Here is a 20,036-nt window from a genome sequence, read left to right as displayed (position 1 = left end):
CTGGTCCCAGAAAAGGTCAAACAGGTTCTTAAGTGCCAAGTGGTATTTAAAATGCTGTGTATATTCTCTCCATGGTTTACAAAGTAGAGTTTAATATATTTATAAAGACTTTGACGTAGATAATCAGCCTAAGTCAACTAACTGGAAACATTAAATCCATAGGCATTGTGGTTTCTGTCCAGATTTGTCTTGCTTTCTAACAAGAACATCCACAGTAGAAAAGCTGAGTCCCAGCATTATCTTAAAAGCACAAGGGCACAGGCTCCCACCTTGCAGCCACTGATCCAGGGTGTTATCAATAGAGCACTTCACGACGGGGAGAAACTCCGAGTTCATGAAGAGCCCCCGCTTCGGGCAGTTCTGCATCCGCTCCTGATGGCTTCTGGAGCTGAAAAACTCCAACACCAACTTTATCTGCCACAGTTCAGATGTCTCAGACATTTCTCTTCTTCCCAGTCTTCTCACAGCCTTAAGGAGAGAAAAGGAGAGCTCTAGGGTAAAAGCCACAAGGGCAAATGAGATCACTCCTGGTTCAAGGGCTGTGAAAAAATGAAAACCCAACAGGTCTGTAGCCAGTCACCTCCCAGAACCCCGGGGTGGGTACCATGAAATGGCCGCAGCGAGGCCAGGGACCCGAGGCTCTGAAGACTAAAGCATTAATCCTGGTAACACTGCTCCTGGGACCCAAGTGCAGAGCCACCATGGTGGCAACCGGACAGGGTATCCTTCCACAGACACCTGCTTGTGACAAGAGCAGGGTGAAGGTTCCCAGAGGAAAAGACACTCCCAGCCAGCAGTGGGAGACAGCCCGTGGACGGGCTGCTGCAGGGAAAGGCGCGTGGAAAGCAGTGCCAGTGTGAGCATCACACACTGACTTCCTAATCGGTATTGTCTGACACCACACAGCGCTGGCAGTTTGGGCCGACGTGATTATACTGGACGTTGCCTTTTAGTTAGAATGTTACCTAGAATGCTGTGATTTTCAGGTCTAGAGGATTGTCCCCTGCCTAAATGTATTTCCCCTTCAGCTTTATAATGGTGCTGTTAGATAATTTTGCTTTAGCTACTGAGTCCAAATGCTTACCTGGGAACTCTCTGTATCATATTCACCTGAAGAGCTGTATAAAACTGTCAACCTTAGATCTCATCCCAGAAATTCTAAACCAGTAGCTATGGAATGAGCTTCGAGGATCTGTAGTTTTAAGATTTCCCAGATAAATTTTAGTTGAGTTAGAAAACTAAGGGCTTAGCTTAACTTCAAATTTGGATCTGAAAGCTATCCTATCAAAAAGCCTTATGTGTCGCTAATAACCTAGAGTGAATAAAGTGACCCGATCCTTTAAGAAAGCTGTCAAGCACCATTTCCTGCATTGTTAGGTTCTTTTAAAACAGCAATCTCTCTTTCTCTCTCTCTCTCTCTCTCTCTCTCTCTCTCTCTCTCTCACACACACACACACACACACACACACACACTGAAAGTTAACTCCAGCTCCCTATACTATAGACTGGTCCTGTAACCACTTGCAAACTTCACCACACAGGTGCGCACGTGACTGCCATCAGCAGGACGCAGTGTGTCCACCCTGCTCATTTGTAGTCTCCTCCACAGACAGGTTCTCAGGAGGGAGGCTGGAGGCCACACAAGGGGAGAAAGGGAAGGAATGTCCTCTCCCTGGTTAAGGAGAATGGGAACCCTAGCGTCCGGCAGCCCGTGAAGGGCACTGCTGTCATCAACGCTTTTCTGATATGCACAGATCTTTCCACTTTGATGAAGCTTCCTTTTTAGAATGTCTAAATACAGATGAGAAACTTAAAAGATGAACACCTGGGAACCTGATCTTACTGCTCAGGATAAGTCTCATCGGAACTGAAACAGGTTTCTGAACCACACCTGATCCATTGCTATGTACGCAGGCAACATCTCCGGGGTCTCCTGAGTAACACACTCGTAGAGTACTGAAGAAAAGAGATCCAGAATTTCCTGTTTCTGTGAAAAACCAGAAGTTGTTTGTAGCCCATCAGTGAACATACCAAAATCAATTCTAGAAACAACTGTATAGCAACCACACGGCCCATCCTTAAGCTCTGCCGTGACTGACAGAAAAGGGTAAAACAAGCGGCTCTTTATGAAACCACAGCACATGCAAAATGAAACACCAACAAAATGCAACCCAGATTAGGTCCCAAGGTACAGTTAAAGGTGTAAGTGCCATGGAGGGGAAAACTGGATCAAGCGTTGGCTGGTGCTGGCAAGGGCAGGATCCAGAAAGGGCACCCAGTACCAAAGATGCGGCAGCCACACTGAGCGGAACAAGTTCAGGGAAGGCAGCAAAGCCACGTCCAACTGGGGTTAATGGCAGGCACAAGCCTTCATCAGACACCTGTGGCCTTGGGGGCAGTGCCCGGTCTTTACTGGCTGTGATCTTGGGCACGAGCCATCTCTGAGAGGTAGTCTCCTGATCTGTGAACCCTGCATGATAAGGCACCTACCCTCAGGGGGAACCAAATGAGAAAGCCACGTGAAGTGCTGAGCGGAGGGCCTAATCCAGGCATCCCTCGTTTTACTGTGTTTCGCTGCACTGCTCTTCACAGGTGTTGTGTTTTTATTAACTAAAGACAAGACTCCCCTCCAGCAAAAATATTTTGGCCCGCATCACTGCAGGACCTACGTCACCACAAGACCTGTGTCACCAGGTCTTGGGTCTGAAAGCTATACTATCAGCTCCCAGCCCAACCCGAAAAATCTCTGCGGTATGCCTAAAACTGCTACACAGTGAAGAGTCAATAAATTAGAAGAGACAAGTTATTCCTCTTTACCCTCGAACCAAGAATGTAAGGTGGTTTCCATTATAACCTCACTTCTAAAAATGAGGAAACTGCCTATTAGGAGGTTAAAAACTTTCTCCAGGCCATACACTCTTGAGGGCAACAAGCCATCAATCCCAGATCATCAGACTCCTACACTCAGACTTTGCTTTCTGCAATGATGGCTTGAGTCAGTGACCTGGGGAAGCCTAAACCCTGAAGAAAGCAGTTTTAGAGCCATAACGGAAAGAAGGGTTATAAAATACAGAGGAAACAAAATTAACAAAATTACATAAAAACAAGAGAAGGGTGGTAAACACTGCAAACATAAATCAGTGTAAGAATGGACATTAGAAAGTTAATCACCTATTAAAATTAGTGTCTCAGAAATTTTAAATTGCTTTTTCTATCAAGGCAGGAAGTCATTGAATTTAATAGTTTTAGAGTATGGAAAAATCTCTATTTGCCATGCAAAAATCACCCAATGTACCTGAGACATGTCATCAATGTCAGAGACAGACAGGGGTACTACAGACTGTTTGGTGGTGTCCACAGGTAGACACAGTAACAAATTCTACCATTGGAGCTGAGCAAACCATACATATACCTGACCCATGTTCACAGTGGGTTTGCAGAAATACTCAGCAAATGACAGAAGTGCTGGATCAGAAGTGAATGCTGAAATCGTTTCAGGCTAAAAAATAAACAATAAATATAAGTTAGGTATAAGGATTATTCTTTATGCTTCAAATGGTGAAGTATGCCATAAGAAATCTACCTCATTTTCTTCACACAATGACCCCATAAAACCCAAGGTGGAACAAACTTGCTAGAGCTTCATCAACCTGTTCTCAGATGTTTTAGAAGCTTTTTGCACAAGCTAACATGAACTACTAACAAAAGGCCAATAATAGGTCTTTTTTTACATAGCTCACCCCCCCAAAAAGCTACCCTCCTCAGTCACTAACTAAAAAGCAAACTAGACTGTTACTGGAAAGGTATGGCAAAAAGAATTCCAAATAAACCACTGGCAAAACGACAAATACTGGATGATTCCATTCACGTGAGATACCTGTCATCAAAACCACAGACAGAAAGTGGAAAGGAGGTCACCAAGGGGCGGGGATGGGCGGAGAGTGGGGAGTCACTACTTAATGGAGACAAAGCTTCGGTTTTGCAAGATGAAAAGAGTTTTGGAGATGCTGGAGGTGACAACTACAAAATATGACTGTACTTATACCACTGACCTATACAGTTAAAAAGGGTTAATATAGCAAATTTTGTGTATATTTTACCACAATAAAAAAATTACAAGGAATAAGACTATTACCCAAGGTTAAATACTGAAAACAGAATATGAATGCATATTACCATTTTCCACTAAGGTTTATATTTTACTTCTGAACTCCCAGCAGTCAGAAAACGGAGATGTCTTTCAATGTTTACACACTTTCTCCTTTCAAACTCAAATCTAAACTTACTCATTTTCTTTTCAAGCTGAAAATTTTAGATGGGCTGTAATTTATACAAGAAGCAACAGTACTAATACATTAAACTTTGTCTAAAATTCCTGCAAAAGTTTTTCTTAGCCTATCAACTACTGCCAAACAACATTCACTGATGTTAAGTAACTACATCTCCTCAAACCCTGGGAACCACTATAAAGACTCAGTCGTAAGTCACTGACCTACAATGAAATGTGAGTTGAATTAAAATAAACTGCTGCCTCCTTACTGGGAAAAACAAAGACTGCCACCCAGTCTTCTGCTGCCACTGAGCCAGTCCGCCTGCTGGGTTTCGTTCTGTATAATTATCCTCGGGGGTCCTGACTACCTTATACTGCTTCTAATGTATCTCCAGTAGGAACACATTTGCTCATGAAATTAGTGAAAACTGGGGTTAAATTCTGAAATTCTGATGGTAGATCATGGAATACATTTCAAGTGCTGGAAGCTTATTTGTTGAGTTCTGGAATGTAGAGCAAAATATGTACTGAACCCTTGAGAATGAGACTGCTTTGTAAAATCTTTATTTACTCATTCTAAATACTACCGTATAGTCGTTCAGATACTTGGAGGATAAAACCAATAAGGCTAAGCCTGTCATCATTTTTATCCTCATCAAGTTATATGCAACAAATTGAAGTTTGAAAATGAAACTAAGTGCTACTTTGCAAAAATGTTTTTCTATTTTACCGCGAATGAAGTAAATCTTGACAGAGTTGAGGATTAATCATTGTTAAACTAACTATTTTCATAGGGGTAAGATACACTGCGACTGCCTCTGCCGTTACGTCTGCGGTCAGAAGCCTAGCAGATGGCCCTTATTTTATTATGACTGCCACTTAAAGCCACAAACAGACTCAGGGTCATTCACTCTCTACAGTCTGCAGCAATGAGAGAGAGCAGACCCGCCTTGACAGTACCATAAATGCTCTCCCAGAAGCAGGTCTTTAGGTGGGTGAACGGGATGTGGAATCCTTCCCCATTCTTCAGTTTTTGCCAACCCACACTACCTTGAAAGCCCGAGCTTCGGAGTTCCTGTTAGCAACAGTCTGGGCCAACAGGCTCTGCCATCCCATCGGATCTTCCTTGTAGGAGAGCTGGCCTGCTCTGAGTTTAACATATAAAACCCCATCCTTGGAAAGGATTGACCTGAAGGAAAACAAGAATGAATTTAATAGGAGGTACTACTGGTGGTTCTTGGTCAGAAACGTTATGGCTCCCAATACCATGTTCTTATGAGATGAAGTCTCCACCATTTTCCACTAAAGTACATGATTGTTTACTCTATCACTAAATCGGGCCCTACAAAAAAGCTAGAACAACTTCTGCTTTTCTTTGGCTTCCAGAAGCACGGAACTTGTTAAATAAGAAGGCATTCTGACTGTCTAGTCATGTGTGAGCTTCAGAGGCGGTGTTTAACCTGACACAGCTTCACGTTCCCTGTGTTCCCGAGTGTGAGCTGCGCACGGGCCACAGAGGTAACGAAGGGCTGCTGGTGGGGCTGCAGCAGAAAGGAAATGATGCTGCAGATCTGCAGACAGAACAAGACAGAATACAGCCCTTGTGCAGACAGTTTGGAGGAAATGGAAAGTGGGACTAAACTGTAAAAACTTTTGCAAGCTTGTTAAATTTTCTGGAAATTTAAAGACTTGATTTACAAACCACTGCAGGTATAGAATTATTAACGTTATCTGTTCATTAAAGAAATTATTTACATATGACAATTTCTACCCAAAACCAATCTACCATAATCTTTTAATTTTTTAATCTTATGACAACAATCTAACAAGAGAATAATACAGGGACATAACAGAAAATGTCATCTGACAAATATCAATTTGACTGTCGTAAGTCTCCTTTGTGGGGTTACACATCAGTCTTATTTTCTGAAGCTGAATGGTTCATCATGGCTCCAACATGTAATTCCACTACTGCCCCAACTTAAGTCACTTCAAGTTTCTCAATGAATGAACATAAATATTTAGGGGTTTATTTCTACATTAAAATTTTCATTTTGTAACCCAACTGTTTCAAAGACACTCTCCTGGACGAGACCTAAGCACGACAGGAACCATTCTAGGTGATAACCTTCCCACATACTTCTATTCACTCCCAGAGACAGCTGAGAACCTCGACACACTTACTTCAAGTGCTGCGTTCCCTTGCTTAAGTCTATGAGCAGCTCCCAGTACCGTGGGCCTTTAACTTTAATCTGCCAAAGTAAATGTAAACACAGTCAACCCGGTGCTGAAAAGGTGCCAGTCTGACAAAATGAGACCCATGCCTCACAGAGGAAATCAGAAAAACTGGGCAGGAAAGATATATATATTCAGCAGTTAACAAGCTCTATTTCTAGACAAAGATGCACGTGAGTCATGTTCTGAGGCCAACTAACCTTTCAGGAAAAACCTGCGCTACTCCCCAGGACAGCTCCTCCTGGGGCTGCTTTCCTATTTCCTGAAAAACACTAAGAAAGCAGGAAAAGGATGGTAGCCGCCATGTCCAGCCTGAAGGTGGCAAGAAGAAACCCCTACAGCAGCCCAAGAGGCAGGTCAAGATAGATAAGGAAAATAAGGCATTCACGTATAAGTAAAAAGAGAAGAAACTGAGCTAAATGCAATGGCTATGCATGGGGCAGCGGTCCCCAAACTTTTTGGTGCCAGGGACTGGTTTTGGGGAAGACAATTTTTCCATGGGGGGCGGATGGAGTTCAGCTGGTAACGTAGGGAGTGGGGGAGCAGGATGAAGCCTCGATGGCTTGCTGCTCACTTCCTCCTGTGCGGCCCAGCCATGGAGGGAGTACAGATCTCTGGCCCAGGGGTTGGGGATGCCTGCTGTGGGGAAGGGCCCTTCAGCCACAGGTGGAATTAAGAAATCTGGCAAAAAAGTTGTTTTTTGTGCCTGGGGCAACAATGATCCCGAATTCCATTCCTGTTTTAACATCTTGATCCTGTTATAACATCTGTTGCCACCTATAGCTAGAATGAAGTGTTATCCTGAAGCCTGCTGTACATTTAAAAATAAACTTTTGTATAAAAAAAGGAATAACAATAATCTTGCAGTGGCTCATCTCTTTAGTTCTTCTCACTCTGCCATTTCAACCTTAGCTGGGAGGTCATAGTAAACCTAGCCCAGAATCCTGCCAAAGCGTGTTCTTCAGTCTTTGTTCCATCCCAAATTCTGTACCACCTGGAATTAAACCAACTCGTTTTGAAGGGAAAAAACAAAACACTGTGAAAGCACAGGCTTTTGTTCAGCCATCTTTTGTGCTAAGTTTCTTGGGCTGAATTTACCCCTTGGGTGGATCTCCCTAAATCATGCCCAACGTACCTGCTTTAAAAGGTGGAGCTCTGGAAGAAGGGTGGGGGCCATCAGTTCTTCCTTGGTTTGTTCGTACCACCGAGTGCCCTTCAGAAATATAAGAGAACAGCCACATTCACTGTGGAGGTAGGGAGGAGATTTTCAACCTTGTTCATCTTATAGCACACATAAACAAATTACTAAAATTCTGCAGCACACCAAAAATGAAACAAAAAACTAAAAATGGAATTATCTTCTGGAGGGTAGGCCCCCTGGAGGGTAGGGTAGTACAGGCTTCCCCTGCTAGGTGAGTGTTCTAGGAGCCCATCTGTATCAGTGTACCAGCTGGTGTTGTTCTGAGAGGCTGTGTTCAGCTTCAGTGAATTTTTTTAAGGTTCTTTTAAAGCATTTACCCACTTCATTACAGGTGATTTAAGAATACACCTGCCCACACCATGCTGAGTGTTCATCAGTTTTTGACCAAAATTGGCATGACTCCCTCCCTATTCACCCATTCTCACCCCAAGTGACCTTTTTTTGTTGTTTATCAGATGAAAAAAGTCCTCAAAGGAAAACATTTTGCCAACGTGGAAGAGGTGAAACAAAAAATGGCAGAAGCACTAAAAGGCATCAAAATCGACTGAATTCAAACACTGTTCTGAGCAGTGGGAAAATATCTAGATAGGTTTATTGCATCAAACAGAGTGTACTTTGAAAATGACTAAAGTTTAAACATGTTAATAAACACAATTTTTTATAAATAAATTCTGAGTTCTTTTGGGTTCCCCTCATATTTTTTCTAATATGACAAAAAAATAGGTATCATTTTGATTCATTCACCCTGGACAGCTATTGTGTGTTGCCTGTTGCCACTTTATTCCACAATCTAAAGGAAAAGAGGGCAGTGTCCATGACTAACAGTTGGGTATTGCACGTTTCAAAATTTCTTGTGGCGCAGCAGTTGAAAATCACTGAGTTAGAGGACGCTACAAAGAAGAAACATCTCCACTTTACACTCCTCCGGCCCCTCAGTTTGTACAGAGTACCAAATAGCAGAAGACCTTCTCTGATGCTCACGCCCCAAAGGGTTCAAGCCTACGACTGACTCTGTGTGGGTCCGAGTTACCTTCTGTCACTTTGAGCCCCGCACTCCGCTGACAGCAGTACTCCCAATATGCACTTGCCAGGCTTCATGAAGTTGTCTCTGCTGGGACTGTGCCCCTGCAGTGGGCACATCCCCAGCCCAAACACAGTGGCTGCTCCTCCCCCCACCCCCACACAGGCACACAGCAGGATGGAGCGCTCCTCTGCCCCCCTGCATTTCGCACGTACCTCTGGTTACCACGCCATTCTTACGGCATCCCTGCCTGGCTCCCCAATAGACACGGAGTATGACAGTGTCATATTCTGCATCCCAGAGCCTAGCACAATTCTGATACATAGAAGGTACCTAATCATTTTCTGAATAAAGGATACATTATGCATAATGTATCTCCTGCATCTATATCAAACATCTCTCATAAAACACAGGACCACTGGCTTTAAAGTACTCTGCTAACAAATCTCAGAACAGCTGCAACTCAGTTCATTTTTCAGAACGCTACTATCAGCCACATAAAGTTAACAGGGACATTTTCAAACAAGTTCTAAGGAAGAAAGAGCGGCTGTTTGTCTCTAAGATCTTAGGCCCACAGACTATAAATGAGCCCGACTGTCCAGAAGGATGTGCAAGAACTTCACAGGCTTCAGTTTTTATGAGGGTTCAACTCACTGCTGTCATCTTTTAAAGGACAATACTTTTGAAATACTTTGACCTGCAAAGATAGGTAAGTGGTAATAAAATTACAAACCAGTGACAGAGGACAAGAGTTACCTTATATGTAACTTCTACGAGTGCATAGCAGGGAGTGTCTGTGTCCACATCCACAGGCACCAGCAACCGTGGCTCTGCCGCCAGCACGTACAGGTGTCGCAGAGCCTGGAGATGATACCTGTTCACCAAAAACAGACGGGAGGTAATCATCAGGTGACAACAGCTTGAGCTCTACACTCTGCTGTGGCCGTACCAGGCAGACGCTAGTGTGCTATCTTGCAATTGACAGCTATCCTGAAGGAAGATGAGGTGATCTAATTAAAAAGTCATGGAGCAATTCTCTTTAAAAAATTATAGACATTTGGCCCTGGCTGGTGTGACTCAGTGGTTGAGTGCCAGGTCTGCAAATCAAAGGGTCGCCAGTTCGATTCCCAGTATCGGGCACATGCCTGGGTTATGGGCCAGGTCCCCACCAGGGGGCGCATGAGAGCCAACCACACATTGATGTTTCTCTCCCTTTCTCCCTGCATTCCCTTCTCTGAATAAATAGATAAATAAATAAATAAATAAACAGTTACATAAAATCTTCTAAAAATAATTATAGACATTCAATCCTTTACCAAATAATTCTTTAAAAAATATTTTTTTCATTTATTTTTAGAGATGGAAAAGAAAGAGAGAAAGAGGAAGAGAAACATCAATGCGTGGTTGCCTCTCACACAACCCCAACCAGGGACCTATCTGTCCTGCAACTCAGGCATGTGCCCTGCCTGGGAACAGACCTGGACACCTTTCAGTTTGCAGGATGACAGCCAACCCACTGAGCTACACCAGTCAGGGCTACACAAGAATTCTTGAATTCTCAGTTACAAGGTTTTATAGGGTGGTAAAAATCTAACATCAAAACACAGTAATACATTGATCACTTATAAAATCAGTTTTCAAATTTCCTTTTCTGCTCAACATGGGCACCTCTTTTTACCTCCTAAGGAATATATTTCTAGGTGTTTTTTTTTCCTTGAGCACCTAGGGATTAGGGGAGAAAACAGTGCCAGTTTTCCTCAAATTGGAAAGCTCTTCTACTAGGATGCACAAACTAGGATGTGTATGTGTACAAACACATACACATGCACAGAGTACAGTGCACCCAAAAATAATGTGTGAGGAAATGACAATATTCTTTTCTGTGTGTATGCTGAGTTTCAAAAAAAAACCTTAACTTTAAAATCTGTTTTAGAATTTAAAACAGATACACACAAAAAAGTTTTTATACACACAAAAAAGTTTTTACATTTTAAGATTTCAGAAGAGAAGAATGAAATGAGACTTCACATTATTTCTTAAATTTAGTTATAGCAATACCCTCCCTATTCCCACCTAAATCTACCCACCCCTAACAAATCTATTAGAAATAAAATCAATCATGCTCAGGGGAAAAAAACTGGTATTTATCAGTCACATAAACGTCCTCTGTGTTTAACACCAAATTGCTTCATTTAAAATAAACCAATAAACACGATGACCAGCAATATGCGAGTGTGGCTCTCCACTGTACCCTAACCAACAGCTAACCATAACAAACCAAAAATGTTTCTAACAACAATGTTCTTATGCATCACCTATCACTAAAGCCTGGCTTTCAGGTCGGACTACTTTTGTAAAAGACGTTTCTCTATGGGTTACAATACAGTTAAAACTGATGACTTCGCTGCCGCAATGAGCAGCTCATCGCTGGGCAGTTGTTAGGGTGTCTTCAGGTGAGAACACTGGTCATCTCAGACGTCACTGAGATGTCAGCGGCTCTTCCCTTCCCTTACTCCACACGCAGGAGATCTGCTGTACCTTCAGGTCTAGGGAAGCAGAAGTGTGGGTGGTTCTTCGTGCTCTGAAGGCACAGCTTCTGCAGCGTCAGACTGCTCCTATGTGCCTGAGGTTCTACCGCTTACTGCCACTTCTAAATTGACTCTGGCTTTTTTGCTGTACTTTGCTTTTCTTGTCCCTTTCACATCATTTATATAAAACTTCTTGGCATTCATATAAAAGGGAAGAAAAGAATTCACATAGACATTGCCACTACATCAGAAAAATGTCTCTCTTGGGATTAATTATAGCACAAAATGTACCATCTTCAGTTCCTCTTGGCTACTGTATCTTGCTTGATGAATTCTTTTCTAGAGCGAACCCCGTGGATCTCCTTCTGGGTTAGAGCAGTTCTACTGGTTGGAGTACAGAGGGAGACCAACCAGCCACCAGATGTCAGAAGTCCTCTCCTGGTCTAAAACTTTGTGAAAGGAACTTCTTAAAATATTTAGCCAGAAAGATAACTAAGTTCAAGAACACAATAAAGCTAATTTGGAAATGAACCCAGGGAAACAATACACAATCAACTTATCCCCTTAGAGAGCTGAAAAAAGATGGTTAAGAACAGAATCACTGGACTCACCGATTGTCAGTGCTGTGAGCTGGGAAGTGCGGGTACAGGGCACAGAGGAGAGCAGCAATGGAGGAGTTGGAGGTGCTCAGAGAGTACCTGCAAGACAAATGCAGGAGGTGCAGACGGAATGAGTGACGCCGCCCAACTTTCACAGCATTCTCGAAAACCAGGCAATCGGGGTCCTTACTGTGACAAGATGTTGGCAAGGCCTTGAAAATGTGTGTCAGTGCTATGAACATTTACTTCTCAGTCTGCAAACCATTTTGAGATTATGTACTACTTAAAGCAGATGCATCATTCCATGAATGTTAAACTACAAAATTTGAATTAATAAGCAAAGCTTTAATCGTAAATAAGCACAGTACTAAGGACCATGAGTGGGATACCAGAGATTATAGACATTTAAAAAGTCAGGTACCTCCTTTTTCTCCAGTTTCATTTATACCTTTATAAAATTATGAATATTACTTTTAAAAACACAAGGTTTTTTTTAATTGGGCACCTCAAACTTTCTATTTCTGTAAAGCACGAATAATTCCTCAGACTGATAAACTAAGTAAAAGAGGCAAACTTATCATCCAAAGTTTCAATGATTGCATAAATAACTATTTCTCAAAATATAAACAGCTTTTTTGTTATCAATGATAAACTTATTCTATAAAATCTACAAACTCTCAGTAAAGCAAAATCTTTTAAAATCTTCCTTAATTTTAATGTTGTTCAAATTAAGCATGGCAAAGGGGCAGATTGAAGTTCTAGTTTATCTTGCAAATATTTTGAAATAAAGATTGTATAGGACATCATATAAAACCACCACTGAAGCGATTCAATATATTTATTTTATTGTGCACACTCACACACATACCCCCTCCCCCTAACCTCTGTCTCTGTTTCTATTTTCAAATAGGGTAAGAATTTAGCATTTATCACACACACACATTTAATTGATTTAGGAAGAAGAGATTTCAAAATTTAAGGAAATATTTTGACACGTGCATTTTTATCTTTATCATTTTGATGAACCCAAAATCCAAAGACAAGCATTTGATATTGATGTTGGGAATTCTGAGATTAGTGAAGGGTATAGCTGTGCTGTCAGAAACTTACATGCTGTCACAGCATACATGTAACCATTAAACAACCAGGAATCACTAGAAAGGCAGATGCAGCGTGGGGGAAAGCCTCCTCAACATGTATGAGTTAAGTAGGGTCATGTAGTATATAATGATGGGGGGGGTGTTGAATAAGAGAATAAAATTAATGCAGGGGCTTACTATGAAAGGAAAACAATTTCAAAAACTGTAAAATAAGAAGAATTTTTATACTAAAATTTCTTCAGCCATTCTTAATTCTTAGTGATTACAGAAAGAACAAGTGTGGAAAACCTGTTAAAAGGGCATGCGACCTTTCTGACAACCTCTCCTTTCTATGCTCTGTAAAGGCAAGTTCCAATGTGTAGCTCAGTCTGAAAGAGGACAAATGAACCCACAGGGCTTGTAGAATTCGTGTCTGTGCACCAAGCTCACACACGCTCAAGTGGAGTAAATACGGGGCAGCACCACTTCCACTGCCTGGAAGACTATGGCTTCGGTACCGAGACTTCAATGCCTCCCAAACCCGTGTACAGACTCGGTGCAATTCTGATCAACATTTCAGCAGGCTATGCACTGTGCCAATCACAAAGGAATTCCAATACTAATACAGTATGGAACTGTACCTGTACCAAGAATAGAAAAAGTACGAAGAATAGAAAAACACACTACTGAGCAAGAAATCCCAGTATGGAGGGTTTGTTCTACCATACATCAAGGCTTACTGTAAAGCTACAATAATTAAGAAAGTGTGGTACTGGTGCAAGTATGGAAACATAGACTACTGAACATAAGAGCCCAGAAATAAAGACATGTATAAGAACACTTAATTTATAACAAACACAGTTCCACAGAACAGCAGAGAAAATTTAAACTTCTCAATAATAATGCACCAAAAACATAAGTTCCAGGTAGGTTTTTTAATCATAATGAATGGAGAAGCTAAACAAATTCTGGAAGATAAATATCTTCACAGGAGGAAGTGCAGGGGGGAGGGGGGGCGGGGTGGTGTAGAAAAATATTTCATCAGGACAAAAAAGTACAAACCATGAAATAAAAACAATAATTCTCCTCATCAAAAGACATTATTAAGTGAGTTTAAAGACGAGCCACAGAGTAGGAGAAGGTAACTACAACATACAAACTGACCAAGGCCTCCGGGTAACAGTGATAAAGCAATATGGAGTAGACAAATTCATAGAAACAGAAAGAACAGAGGTTGACAGGGGCTGGGAGAAAGCAAACTCCAGGAGCTACAGATTAAAGCGTATTATGAGTTTCAGTTTTACGACAAAAACGTGAATATACTTAGTACTACTGAACTACATGCACTATTGGGAACCACTCTGTGTGGTTTTGGAGACTGCAACCCCGCAAGAGCAGGCCTGAAACAGGCTGGTAAGTCTCCCTGGAAAGCCAAGAAACACAGGTGGCAGACACGACCCAGCACTAACATGGACCCGGCACTAACACAGAGGGTCCCATGGAAATCTGGCTTGAAATGTACATTGTATCCTTTCAAGCTTGCTCTGCCTTGCCATAGCCCCTGTGATACAAACCAGACGATTAAGTTCAAAGCATGAGGAGTGAACTCCTTGTCCCCTGAAACACGCCTTTACAACCACCTGGTGTGAGCATATCTCACCGACCCTGACCTGAGAGAGTCTCTGTGTTTCTTCAATTGTTATCTGTAGATAATGTCAGTTTTTTATGACTACATCCTTTTGGACACTGATCGATAAACTATAAGCTATGCATGTATGCTATATTCCCCCACACATTGCGATCCTAATAAAAGCTGTTTTGGAGAAGGGCTCAGGGCATTCTCCACTAGAGGGAATTGCCAATCTCTTTCCCACTGGAACAACAGATCGTGTCTGGGACAACTTATTCTCATCCGCAGAGGCCGGGAGAGCTCTGTTGGCCAGGGTGCCCCACACTGTACATTTAAAAATATTTAAGGTGGTAGATTTTATGCCATTTTACCACAAATAAAATTTTAAAAAGTAAATGAATACGAAAATATGTAGTAAGAGATCTGGACATTACGCAAGGCTTTCCAGTTGGTCATTATCATTATTCAGGGAAATGGAAATTAAAAACAAAATGAGATACTACTACCAGAAGGCTAAAATTAAGATGACTAATAGCAAGTGTTGACAAGGATGGGGAGGAACTAGAATGTCATATGGTGCTGATGGGCATGTAAAATGGTACAGCTACTTGGGAGCACTGATGGGACTGTCGGTTTATGTTCAGAAACTGAACATAAATGTATACCCTATGACCCAATTCCATTGAGTGCACAGATCCACATACAATACATCAAAGGCATAAGCAAAAAATATTCACAACAGCATTATTCATAATCACCCCAAACTAGAAATAACATAACATATCCATCAACAGTGGAGAAAATCAGTAACTGTGGCTATTGATTCCTATCACACAATGGAATTCAACAGCACTCTCACAAATACAGTGCAGAGCAAAATAAGTTACAAAAGGATACATAGTGTATGACTCCAATTGAATTCCAAAAACAGGCAAAACCAATCTAAGGTGTTAGAAAACTAGCAATAAATTGTGGCTATCTTTGGGCAGAAGTAAAATACCAGTGACTGGGAGAGGGGAGGCCAGGGCAGAGGCGTGTGCAGCTAGGTCTTGATCTCCGCGGGACAACTGCAGGTCGTTCGTTCCTGAGCTGTGCTCCACTGATTTGTAGTCTGTGTGTGTGTGTGTGTGTGTGTTCAATATGGATCAATAAAAAGGAAGTCTTACAAAAAGATAAGGTAAGGTTAGGAATGACAGATAATGGAAAGGGAGTAGGAAAACGAACACTAAGGAAATCTCGTAGGGTTTGCTGGCTGTAGTATTTGTGACCTTTATGAGAAAACACTTTAGTAAAAGGGTAAAATCCTTCAAAGGTGGGGAACAAGAGGCTTAGCAATGAAGTACTGAATTACATACTCTTCTGAGAAATGCAGTGATGCTAAGTATGTTAAGGAGAGGATGGTAACTCTACCAAGCAGGGCATAAATTGATGGTTAAACCATAAAAAGGCCCCTTTATAGTGTAATAATGCCTCCAGATAAGCTAACAGCTAGACAGAATAAAAAATTTCCATACATCTTCAAATTCGAAATAAGTCATTCTTATAGATAGATCTTGCTTATGACCTCATCGAAGAAATAATCATTTACCTTCCTCCTCCCAAAAATAGAATTCCAAGGGCCATATGATGGGCTAAGTGGAAACCATAGTTCATTTCACCACCTGTTTTCATGTGCAGGAAACGACAAAGCTGCAAAACCTTTAGATTCCCTGAGCCAGCCATGACCATGGCCAGAGACAGCAGCACCACACTTAGGCATGTTTCCAGGTTGTAAGGACCTGTCTGGAAATACAAAAAGAAGGATCAACCTGCGACCTTGGCACATCAGCACAATGTTCTAACCAAGTGAGCTTCCTGGCCAGGGCCAACATTACTTTATTACCCACTGTTCTGTATTACATTTCTTCATTATCAAAACTAACATGGCCATCATTAGATTACAAATATTTATAACTTTAAAAAATCTATAAAAACAAGTATTTTCTGTGATTATGAAATTTAAATTCAATGTAGAAAACTCAAAAAATAAAATATCCAAAAGGTGTAATAATTACTTGGAAATAGAAACACCAAAGAGAACTTCAGTAAACATTTTGCTTTTCTTTTTCTCCAAATCTTTTCCTGTATTTATATACATATTTTTTCCAAATGAAATTGAGATATTACTATCCACAATATTTTTAACCTTTTAAATCTATTATAAACAATCTTACAGCAAATTCTACTAGAACATGATTTGATAGCCCCCTTGTCTAACAAAGTACAGATATACTATAATCAATTCATTTAACTACTTTTAGTCTTTTTAATGTTTCTAATTTTCTCACATTATAAAAATGCTGCATAAATCTGTGTGGATTTTATCAGGAAATAAAATCTTGCAGTTTTCCTACTATTGCAGCAGCAACTCCCTAAAAACAACTCCGTTTTTACTAAATACTAATTTTGAGGCAATCAGCAACACTCAGTCCTGAGACAGAAGGGCAGACAGTTGGGGAATCCATGGAGGGCACAACTTCTCTTACTTACTCTCTTGTCACAAGATTCAGAGATCTGTGCACCCTTCAAGGGTAATCATATTCTCACCTAAATAATATCCCAGAATAAAAATAAAATTTCAAATTTCCGATTCTAAATTCAAACAAACTGCAGAGACTGACAATATACAAGTAAATGCATTATTTGTGAATTTTCTTCAAGCTTAAGACTCCAAAAAAGGACTTACCACAGAAGCATTAGGTGCAGACAAATAAGTCATAAAATCTTTTGCGAATTTATGCTGCAAAAACAAAAGAAAAAACTTAAAGTCAGGAGGGAGCATATTAAGACTTTGTGAAAAAAGAAAACAGAATAGAGTAAATTAAGATACTTCTTACCAAGCAGTTAAATGCTGACAAATTTTCTGAGCCAGCAAATCGAAAACCCAGAGACAAGCAGGCTCCTGCAATTATGTAGACATGCGCTTGCCTAGAGACAAATTATACCAAATTTACTGTTGTCATTATCATTCTGCCTTAAAATTCATTGTAAGTATTATCTTTGGGTAAAAATAATAACTCTTCCTGTCTCTAAGTGAGTCTCTATTCTAGAAATGCGCAATTGTGCCTCTACTCAATCAGCAGGTACCTGTGCAGTTTTCTTTGGCGGAAACACCACGTGGCCATTACTGATAAAGTGCACCTCTTGCCTGCATGTTTTATATGCAGCAAATAAAATAAAATACATACATATATATACATATATATATATCACTGCCATTTTTAATGGAAAGAATAAAAGGGGAATATGTATAAATTAAATTTCCAATGTTAGTTTTTGAGAGCAAGAGCGCTACACTCCAGAGACCTAAACAAAAGCAAACAAACAAAAGAAATCATCTTTCTGAACATCTGATCGGCAATCCTGAGAAACATAGGGATTCAGAATTACCCAAAAGTAAAGGGCAGTACCGCTCTTACAGAGCACATTCCCATTATTCATCTGACAGACTCTAGGACAGCTCATTTGTATTTCACATNTTTTAATGGAAAGAATAAAAGGGGAATATGTATAAATTAAATTTCCAATGTTAGTTTTTGAGAGCAAGAGCGCTACACTCCAGAGACCTAAACAAAAGCAAACAAACAAAAGAAATCAACTTTCTGAACATCTGATCGGCAATCCTGAGAAACACAGGGATTCAGAATTACCCAAAAGTAAAGGGCAGTACCGCTCTTACAGAGCACATTCCCATTATTCATCTGACAGACTCTAGGACAGCTCGTTTGTATTTCGCATTCCATAACTTACGACAAGGTTTCCAGATTCAAGTCCTCTGAGCAAGGCAATTCAATTTCACTGAGAGAGATACTATTTTCTCTTATAATCTGTTAAGATACAAACCAAGAATACCTGAACATTAATATTCAAGTTACAAATATTTAATGATCTGAAAATTAACACAGTGCTTATCTTGGCCACGTTTATATAAAAGAAGCTTTGCCAAACCATTTCATTCAAAGGCCCATATTGTAATTATGCCCATGCAACCTAATTTCAAGTCTAAGATGGCCCAAATGAGAACAAAAACTGAACAGGACTAAATGAACATAAGCTATAGGACTTAAGTATATTCTGAAACAACAGCAGAGTAATAAGACTCCACACCAGCAAGCTGAAATGAAAGTTGGTACAGGGAAGCAGCATGAAAGGAAAATGCACTTGGAGAGAACTCTACTCAGAGACATACACTTGGTTGTGGGACGTTTCTAGCATCAAGCTCACCACAGGCGAGGGTGGCCATTAGATTCACTACTCAAGTTAAGCTGACGTGTGAATGTGCTCATCATCTGCGCACATAGAAACCCATCCCTTTCCTACAGGGAGTGAACAGGAATTTTTTTAGAAACCCATCCCTTTCCTACAGGGAGTGAACAGGAATTTTTTTAAACCCAGAATATCTAACTTTAATAACTAAGAAGGGATTTGGTCTGTTTCACTTAAAAATTACAAATAAAAAAAGCCATATATTTTCTAAACATATGAAAGCAAGTACATAGAACAGAGAAACTCTGACGATTTATCCCTATTATTCTTTTTAGAAGGCTGCTCAGGAGAATAACGTTTCAGGATGTTTTCTACGATAAAACAATAAATATTCAGAAATTACAATATAATCTTCTCATGTACTAAGTATCACCAAATCAACTTCAAATACCTTTTCTCTTTGAAAATCTCAGCGATGTAAAGCAATTATGTTGGCTGTGAAATATAAGTTGATAACTACTTCCATCATTCTTTTGGAAGAATTCTTTTGGAAAAAAAAACCCCTTTCTGGTTTTCAGGGGTTTTCTGGTTTTCTGGTTTTTTTAATGCTATTTACTCGGAAATTGAATGACATTCTGAAAAACTAATGTAACTCCAAAGTAAGTAATATATATACATATACGTGTGTATACATTTGTTTGACAAAAAAAGTCCATTATGTTTCTGTAAAATAAAAGATATTTTTCATTTTCATCAGCAACTTTATTGATTTGGATATTTTGAGTATGTCGGCTCTCTCCTGCTATTGGCTTCTAGTGGGTGGAGGCCAAGAGTGCTGCTAAACACCTTCCAATGCAGAAGACCCTCACAGCAAAGAACTATTTGGCCAAAATGTACCAGAGGATCACAGTTCGATTCCCAGTCAGGGCACATGCCTGGGTTGCAGGCCAGTTTCCAGCAGAGGACCCATTAGAGACAACCATACTTGATATTTCTCTTCCTCTCTCCTTCCCTTCCCCTCTAAAGATAAATAAATTTAAAAAATCTTAAAAATATATCTATTAAAAAAAAAGAAAATGAAGTTCTACAGAAAGATTCCACTTGCTTATAATAAAAGAATGTAAAATATTTAGGATTAAACATTAAAAACTATTCAAGAGCCTTACCTTTATGACAGATTTAAAAATGGAGAGATTCTATATTCTTGGACTAGAAGACTAAATATTTA

At 40.4% G+C, this 20,036-nt stretch overlaps 1 protein-coding gene across 3 annotated transcripts in view; it reads right to left on the bottom strand.

Moving 5' to 3' along the window:
* Positions 1-20,036, bottom strand: part of ANAPC1 (anaphase promoting complex subunit 1) — a 96,978-nt gene that overhangs the window by 5,321 nt on the left and 71,621 nt on the right. For 2 of the 3 annotated variants that reach the window (XM_037056731.1, XM_037056732.1), the window contains exons 35-46: positions 18,353-18,429; positions 17,440-17,530; positions 17,289-17,342; positions 16,152-16,345; positions 11,867-11,953; positions 9,484-9,601; positions 7,641-7,718; positions 6,455-6,522; positions 5,321-5,459; positions 3,413-3,499; positions 1,892-1,987; positions 270-468 (exon numbers count right to left, since the gene is read on the bottom strand). In XM_037056731.1, the coding sequence (XP_036912626.1) occupies positions 270-468; positions 1,892-1,987; positions 3,413-3,499; positions 5,321-5,459; positions 6,455-6,522; positions 7,641-7,718; positions 9,484-9,601; positions 11,867-11,953; positions 16,152-16,345; positions 17,289-17,342; positions 17,440-17,530; positions 18,353-18,429 (1,288 nt within the window). The remainder of the gene's footprint in view (positions 1-269; positions 469-1,891; positions 1,988-3,412; positions 3,500-5,320; positions 5,460-6,454; positions 6,523-7,640; positions 7,719-9,483; positions 9,602-11,866; positions 11,954-16,151; positions 16,346-17,288; positions 17,343-17,439; positions 17,531-18,352; positions 18,430-20,036) is intronic. The other variant, XM_037056733.1, reaches the window with a different exon arrangement.

The sequence above is a fragment of the Sturnira hondurensis genome, unplaced genomic scaffold (assembly GCF_014824575.4).
Source record: "Sturnira hondurensis isolate 20B ecotype Veracruz unplaced genomic scaffold, ASM1482457v3 Scaffold0009178, whole genome shotgun sequence".
NCBI classification, from domain to species: Eukaryota; Metazoa; Chordata; class Mammalia; order Chiroptera; family Phyllostomidae; genus Sturnira; species Sturnira hondurensis.
The sequence above is the reverse complement of the archived record's forward strand: the minus strand, read 5'-3'. Positions and strand labels throughout refer to the sequence as shown.